Consider the following 8185-nt stretch of genomic DNA (forward strand, 5'->3'; position numbering starts at 1 on the left):
GTGTCGGGGCCGGGCGTCCCGGTGCCACCGGCCTGATCTCTCCAAATACGGCCGGGACGCGCTGTCTGCGCCCGCCCCGCATCGCGGGGGCACCCCAGGGGCTGGCCTGGCCCTGCCCTGCCCTGCCCTGCCCGGTCCTTACTCACGGGGCACCGGCGCTGCCATGTTTGGGCAGGAGGAAGCGCCGGGGCTAGGACCCGGCACCGCCCTGCCCACCCCCCGCTCCCCGGTATCGATGAGATCCTTCCCCGCATCGCCATATTCGTCCCCACGGTGTGTCCTGCCCGAGACCCACCCCACCCTCCCCCAGTGTCCGTGTCCACAGGGTTTCCTGAGTCCTATGGCTGTGGACCCCGAGGAGTCGCTGCTGCTGTGTGCTCGTAGAGAGGGTCCAGCCGGGAGATGTGACTGTCACCTGCACAGCCTCCCTGCGTCAGCCACCCAGGCAGAGGTGCCAGCACCCACCCAGCCACCAGCCCTGAGTTCTGGCTGGCCCACAGGGCTGCTGGGACAGGCCGGTTACTGGGCACTGGCATGGGAATGTGAGACCCCTTAGGCTATGTCGGGACCCATGCAGGTTCCTGCATCCCTTTGTGACCCTCTGTGCCACCACCCTCCACCCTGACATCCCTAGCCTGCTGCATCCCTGATGCTCCTTCATGCCACCCATCCCAGCTCAGCTGTTGGTGGTACCAGGGCCTGTCAGGGAAGGCCTGAGCATGTGGCTCTGCATCCCTGAGTGGTGCTGGGAATTCCTTGGAGAATGGCAAGCTTCACCACCTGCTGCTCCTGGCATGGATGCAGGTGATGGCAAGGCCACCAGTCACACTTCCATGTGGCCAACTGGCACAGGAGCCATGCTGGGTGCATGTGGCCCTCTGGTGTAGTGCATGGCTATATGACATGGTGTATGTCTACCTGGCATGGCTACCTGGCACGGTTCTAATGTAGGGCACTGGTGTGAGCTATGCCCATGACACCTAACAGCAATGTGAGGCACACAGCCCATGGCATTCCCTGACAAAGCTGGAGCAGGGCCCCAGGCTGGTAGGGGCTGCTGAGGCTGTGATGCTTGGTGGGTGGCAGAGCTATGGGTAAGCCACTCACAGCACCAGTTGTGGGGAGTCAGCACCCTCAGCAGGTGTACAAAGCTGCAGCAGAGTTTGTCAGGGTGCTTTGTGCTGCTGTCTGGTGCTGTGGATGGGTTGGCATTGCCAGGTCGTGGGGTGCTGTCTGTGGGGTGCAGGTGCTGCACTGGCAGCAGGGCCTGCTTATAGATGGTGGCAAAAGCATGGATGGTCAGGGGTGCCTACAGCCATGCAATGCACATGCCAGCACCCTGTGAGTCACCTACAGAATGCATGGTGATACCCATGAGGGTATGATGGCTGCACAACACTCTCAGGGGCAGCACTGCCAGACTCTGGGGCTGCAGCCAGGGACAGTCTGAAGTGCAGTAAACTGTCCAAGGGGTGGTGGGCAATAAGGGTGGCCAGCCCCAAGGGTTGCCCAGTGCTGCCCAAGGTGTGCAGGTGCTGTGGGTGGGGTGTGCAGGTGCTGCCCACTGTGTGCCTGCTCATGAACAGGGGTGCCAGGTACCATGAGTGGGGGATGCAGGTGCTGCCCGGTGCAGTGGGTGGGGGTGCCCGGTGCTGCAGGGGGGTGGTCCTGGGTGCTGTGGGTGGGGTGCAGGTGCCAGGACTGGGGGATGCATTTGTTGCCTGAATCGTGCCCTGTGCTGCACAGGGATGTTGCGGGTAGGGTGCAGATGCTGCCTGATGGGTGCCCAGTGCCACACGGCAGTGGCTGGGGTGCACACACCGTCGTTGGGGTGCACATGGAGTGGGTGGGGTGCACGTGCTGCCCGAGGGGTGCACGTACTGCCGGGGGCTGTGCTGCCCCGGGAAGCGAAGTGGGGGGTGCCCGATGCCACCTTCGGGGTGCAGGGCCAGGCCCGGTGAGGCCCGCGGGGGACCGGGCACTACCGGAGGGTAACCAGGCGCTGCCTGGCGGGATTTGCGCGGTGCTCGGAGGCAGGGTGCCCGAGGGGTGCTGCCGGGGTCGGGGGGTCCCACTGGGCCCGGGGGTCACCATCGCCCCCCCCCACCCCCCTTGCCCCATGCAGGTTCCGGGGTGCCGCGGGGCGGAGGCAGCCCGTCAGCCGCCCCACGTGGCCGGGTCCGCGCCAGCCAATCAGAAGGCGTGTTTCTGAAAGATCTCCATATATGGCGATGTTCTCGGCCGGGTAGGCGGAGCCGCCGCCCCCTGGGTATAAAAGCGCGGGGCTGGGAGCTGGCCGCTCTCACTCAGCCGGCGGCAGCGGACCTGGTGGCACCGTTTCCTTAGCACCGAGAGCAGCCTCCCCCGCACAGGTATCTGCGCTGGCGGCCGTGGGGCCTGGGCCTCGGCACGGCTGCCCTTCTCCCCTACAACCCCCGGGGGGTGGCGGCGGCGGGCCGGGCCCCACTTGGGATGCATTGCGGCCGTGGCGTCTGCGTGTGTCCCGTATCCCACCCCCACCCCATCGCAGTAGAATGGTCTCGCCGTTCGGAACGGGGCCGGGGGGGGTGGGGGGGAAGGGAAGGGGGGGTTCGGCGCGATTGGTGGCGGTGGCGGGTGACGTCAGTGCGCGGGAGATTCAAACGGCGGGGCGGGAGGGTCCATTCTGCAGGGGGAGATGGAACAGGGATGGGCCTGGCCCGTCGCCAGCGCGGCCTCGGGAGTGGCTGCTCTGACCGAGCCCTCCTCCCGCCCTCCACTGCAGAGTCTCCGCCATGGAAGAGGAAATCGCCGCTCTCGTTATTGACAATGGCTCCGGTATGTGCAAGGCCGGGTTCGCCGGGGACGACGCTCCCCGCGCCGTGTTCCCCTCCATCGTCGGTCGCCCCCGGCACCAGGTAGGCGGGAGGAAGAGCGGGGGGGGGAGGAAGGGGAGGGCCGGGGCGGTGCTGCTGGCTGGCGGGCGCTGACTCAGCTTTCGGCTTCCCCAGGGCGTGATGGTGGGTATGGGGCAGAAGGACAGCTACGTGGGGGATGAAGCGCAGAGCAAGAGGGGGATCCTCACCCTGAAGTACCCCATCGAGCACGGCATCGTTACCAACTGGGATGACATGGAGAAGATCTGGCACCACACCTTCTACAACGAGCTGCGTGTGGCTCCCGAGGAGCACCCTGTGCTGCTTACAGAGGCTCCCCTCAACCCTAAGGCAAACAGAGAGAAGATGACGCAGGTACTGTCCCTCGCCGGGCACCTGTGCCTGACTTCCATCTTGTTCACAAATCTCCTTTGTTACGACATCTTAAACCTGAGTGGTGTTTTTATTTTGTTCTTTTCTTTTCTCCCGACGTATTCAGGGTTCTGTACATCTGGCATTTCTTCCTTGACGCCTCAGGTTTCTTTCATTTGTGTTTTCTGCCTGCATTCTTTGTTTTTTTTCTTTCACACACTGGTTGTTTTTGCATGTCAGCATGTGTGTTCTAATGTTGAGTGCAGCTGACCCAGCTCTTTACTCGGTGGTAATTGATTGTTCTCTTCCTTTCAGATCATGTTTGAGACCTTTAACACCCCAGCCATGTATGTGGCCATCCAGGCTGTGCTGTCTCTGTATGCCTCTGGCCGTACCACTGGTATTGTTATGGACTCTGGGGACGGTGTCACCCACACTGTGCCCATCTACGAGGGTTATGCTCTGCCCCACGCCATCCTGCGTCTGGACTTGGCTGGCCGTGACCTGACAGACTACCTCATGAAGATCCTGACAGAAAGAGGCTACAGCTTCACCACCACAGCTGAAAGGGAAATTGTCCGTGACATAAAGGAGAAGCTGTGCTATGTTGCCCTGGACTTCGAGCAGGAGATGGCCACTGCTGCCTCTTCCTCCTCCCTGGAGAAGAGCTATGAGCTGCCTGATGGCCAGGTCATCACCATAGGCAATGAAAGGTTCCGGTGTCCAGAAGCCCTCTTCCAGCCTTCCTTCCTGGGTAGGTGTGGGCCAGGGTTGGTGGTACCTCCGTGGTGTGGGGTTGGCATGACCAGTGGGAGGTGCTGCAGTGAGTGCTAATGAACCTGAGGTACTAATGAGCCTTTGACTCTTCACCTCCCCAGGCATGGAGTCCTGTGGCATTCATGAGACCACTTTCAACTCTATCATGAAGTGCGATGTGGACATCAGGAAGGACCTGTATGCCAACACGGTGTTGTCTGGTGGTACCACCATGTACCCTGGCATCGCTGACAGGATGCAGAAGGAGATCACAGCCTTGGCACCCAGCACGATGAAGATCAAGGTAAGAAACAGCTCTTCGGTGAGGGGGAAGGGAAGGTGGTGGAAGTCCAGACCGCTCTGACCGCTACTGCTCTCCTTGCACAGATCATTGCTCCTCCTGAACGCAAATACTCCGTCTGGATCGGTGGCTCCATCCTGGCCTCACTCTCCACCTTCCAGCAGATGTGGATCAGCAAGCAGGAATATGATGAGTCCGGCCCCTCCATTGTCCACCGTAAATGCTTCTAAACGGACTGCCGGCGGGCACGCAGCCCGGCCGTGCCCAGGGTGCCCGCCGCTCGAGTCGTCTCACTCTAGTGTATGTTTGCCCAGGCAAATCGAGACACCTCATGCTAGCCTCATCAAACTGGAATAAGCCTTCTGTCAAAAGAAACTTGCCCTTGGAAAGTCTGTACCTGATGTTAGACCAATGTCAGCACTGGATGGTCGAGCTGTCACTTGATGATTTTTTTGTTTTGTTTTATTTTTCCCCCTTTTTTTTTTTTGACCTTATTTGTTGAAGTTTTAAGCATTTTCTTGAGCAAAATACCCTGTACAGCTCCACTCCCGGCCCTGGGGGAGAGAGCCTGGGCCAAGCAGGGCCCTCCTGTGAGCTCCTGACACTGACAGTGGCCTGTCCGTCTCTGTGCCGGGCTGGGACCGGTGTGTACAGGGTATTTGGGGAGTCAGACTTCACCGTGCATCCAGTGTGGAGTATTCCAGGTTTTCCTTGTCGAGGCTGGTAGGAGTCCATCAAGAATTCACTTCTGTCGTTGCCGTTCTAGCAAGGTTGGGGGGGGGGGGCGGAAAAACCCCACAACCAAACCACAAACATATCTCTGTCCTCCGAGCCTTACAAACCAGTTCTTCATTCTCCTCCTCCTCCTCCTCTTCCCCACCCCCCATCCCAGGCGACATCACCACGGGGCTGAAGTTACTCAACTTTTGAGTTGCTGAAACTTTGTTTTGTTGGTGTTTTGGGGTTTTTTTTTTGCATTTACACCTGTAAATTTACCACATCCTTTTTAATTTATGTCAGATTTTTTTCTCTCTTTTTTTTTTCCTCTTTTTTTTTTTGTACGTTGCCTTAAATGTTCTCTCTCACGACGGTAGGAAACCAAAATTTGTAAACTTGTCATCTGAAAAGTTGAGAAAATTCTAACGCCCGACAAACACCTCATTGTGTAAGGAAAAAAATAAAGGAAAAGAAAAAAAAAAAAGCGCTGCAGTAAAACTCCACCCAGGGCCTTGCTCTCTCTGTGTGGCTGGGACCGGGACAAAAGGAAGGGGTGGGGTCATGCGGCATGGGGTTGTCCCCGGTAGGCGACGCGTGGGAGCTGATCTGGCGCACAGCCTCTCGCTGAAGCTGTGCTAGTGCTGCTGGCGTTAAAAACGGTTGCTTGGGTGACATGTCTGGGATAAAAAAAGTGTTTAGGTGCCGAGGAAGTGTTAAGAGAGGTCACGATAAGTGCTGCCATCTTGTCCAGGGCACAGCACCCCCGTGCTGCTAGAGGAATGGGTTTGGCACAGTACTGCCTGTTAGTGCTGTTGTGCAGGGCAGAGGTGGGGATGGGGGTTGGGAAAGTCCTTGGAGCCTGGCACAGGGCTTGGCACTGACCTGTGGGGTTCCACAGCTGTGATGCTAGTGCAGTCTGGGGCTGTGGGTTCCCCCAGGGTGTGACTTTTGGCATGAGCAGCGTGTGAGCCCCCTGGGTCCAGTGCCCTGTGGCACTGCCAAGCACTGCTCTCATTGACACCTGCTAATTAATAAGCACCCCGAGGTTGGACATTGCTGCAATTAGGCCTTTGCTGTATCTGCTGCCAACATGGCACCACTCACATGGATGTCACCAGTGATAGCCACATGGCAGAGCTGGGCACAAGCTGCCATGTCCTCATGCTGGGCTGATTCTCTGGGCTCCTCTTACCCCATTCCCAGGCACACTGCCCAGCATGGAGACACTGGGGATGCAGCACGATGGGGATGCTGCCCATCAGCCTGTCCTGGCACAGTGGTCTCCAGCTCTTCCTCCTTTTCACTATGAACCAAAGCACCTGGTGCCCATAATGACAAGTGGGCACCCATCTGCTGGCAAATCCCTTGGGGTGCTTGGAGTGCAGGTCTGTACTCACCTGGCCTACCTTAGTGTTCCCAGGAGAGGAGTGACCACCAAGGAGGATGGGGACGCTTGCCAGGGGTGCCATGTGACCCCCCAGCTATTGGTTTAGGGGTGCAGGGGAAGGGATGAGGGTGCACCCCTCCCATGTGTGGCAGTTACAGAGGCGCAGGATAAGGCCATGGCTGGGCATAGCAGGTGCTCAGTGCCGGGGTGAAGCAGCCTGGGCCAAGGTGAGTGGGTGCAGATCTGGGTGCTCCCTCAGCACTATCCCCAGCTGCCTCTGCCCCTGCCCCTTCTGATGCCTAGGGCACAGTGCAGGAGTCCCCCAGGATGCCTGCACAACCCCCCCCCCCCCCCCCCCCCAGCAACCTGCCCAGCTGTCTGCCCATCTGCCTGTCCATCCTGTAGCCCTCTGTGCACCCATCTGTCTGCCCAGCCCTCCCTGCACCTGTCTGCCTGTCTATCCATCCTGCCCTGCAGCCGTCTGTCCACTGTTCCATCCCTTGCAACAGTCTGTCCATCCCTCACTCCGTCTGCCCATCCTCTTTCCATCCATCTGTCCATCTATCTGTCCATCCCTGCACCTACCCATCCGTCCATCTGTCCATCCAGATGTCTATCCCTCCCTGCATCCGTCCATCCGTTCTTCCCTGCGCTATCCGTCTGTCCCTCCATCGACTCCTCTGTCCTCCCAGCTGTCAGTCCATCCTTCCTGTTGTCTGTCTGTCCATCCACACGCCCCTACCATCTCCCCCAGCCCTCTAACAGACCCAACGCCCCCCTGCCCCTCTCCTAGGGTCTGTCCTATCCCAGTGTGGCCGCCAGGGGGCAGCAGGGCCCCGCCGCGCCGCCTCGTGACACGAGTTCGCGCGGCCTCGGCTCGGGCGGTGCCGGGGAGGAGGGGGCGGGAAGGGCCCCACTCAGATCCCCTCCGACCTCTGCAGCGCTCCCGTAAGCCCCTTCTGCACCCCTACCCCCGCCCTATTGCCTCCGTGTGGTCCCGCACCCCTGTGTAGCGCCCCTATCCGCTACACTCCTGCCCCCCAAGCCCTACACACCATGCAACCCCCCCAAACACCTACGCCCCCCCCCCGCAATTCTACAACCCCCCCAACCCGACACATACCCAGCAGCCATGAACTCTCCCAATCCGCACACCCCCCGCAGTCCTACATCCCCCTCGTCCCTACACCCTTCCTTCCCACCACCGTGACCCTCCCCATCCCTCCCCGCGCCCAGGCACAACCCTACCCAACCCCCCCCCCCCCCCCAGCAACTGCTGGAGGGAGCGAAAGGGTTAATAGCCCCCGGCTGCTGAGAACAAAAGGGCTTCCCGCCAGCCAGTGAGCGCCCGGCTCTGCATCCTCACACCCTCTGATTGGCTGCGGCGAGGCCAATGGCATGAGAGCGTTGCCTGTCCGTCTGTCCCCACGTGGGGCGGGAGCGCTTCCTGCTGCCTGCACCCTCCTGCTGCCTGCACCTTTCTGCCTGCATCCTGCCGCTGCTGCCCACATCGTCCTCCTACTTTCATTCCGCTGCCTGTACCCTCCTGTTGCTTACTCTCCTGCTGCCTGCACCTTGCTGCTGCCTGCATTGCTCTGCCTGTACCCTTCCTTTTCCTACCCTCCTGCTGCATCTTGCTCCTGCCTGCATCTTGCTCCTGTCTGCACCCTCCTGTAGCATTCTTCACACCCCCCACCCACTCCCAGTCTCCCTTCCTCCTCCCTGCCCCTACTGGCACCCTCCTCTTGCCTGCATCCTCCTCCCGCAGGCTCCTGCATCTACACTCCCCACCCTTGC

At 60.1% G+C, this 8185-nt stretch overlaps 1 protein-coding gene across 1 annotated transcript; it reads left to right on the forward strand.

Moving 5' to 3' along the window:
* Positions 1-2279: 2279 nt before the first annotated feature.
* On the forward strand, positions 2280-5061 carry ACTG1 (actin gamma 1). The gene is made up of 6 exons (XM_054170930.1): positions 2280-2372; positions 2765-2897; positions 2991-3230; positions 3543-3981; positions 4106-4287; positions 4371-5061. The coding sequence occupies exons 2-6, from the start codon at positions 2775-2777 to the stop codon at positions 4512-4514; spliced, it is 1128 nt and encodes a 375-aa protein (XP_054026905.1). The 5' UTR covers positions 2280-2372; positions 2765-2774; the 3' UTR covers positions 4515-5061.
* Positions 5062-8185: the final 3124 nt, after the last annotated feature.

Source organism: Dryobates pubescens, chromosome 20, assembly GCF_014839835.1.
Source record: "Dryobates pubescens isolate bDryPub1 chromosome 20, bDryPub1.pri, whole genome shotgun sequence".
NCBI lineage: Eukaryota > Metazoa > Chordata > Aves > Piciformes > Picidae > Dryobates > Dryobates pubescens.

Excerpts from the sequence above, each read along its gene's own strand:
- ACTG1 (XM_054170930.1), top strand. The coding sequence starts at position 2,775 with ATGGAAGAGGAAATCGCCGCTCTCGTTATTGACAATGGCTCCGGTATG. Across the intron at positions 3,982-4,105 it reads CTTCCAGCCTTCCTTCCTGG|GCATGGAGTCCTGTGGCATT; the intron begins GTAGGTGTGGGC and ends TCACCTCCCCAG. Across the intron at positions 4,288-4,370 it reads CCAGCACGATGAAGATCAAG|ATCATTGCTCCTCCTGAACG; the intron begins GTAAGAAACAGC and ends CTCCTTGCACAG.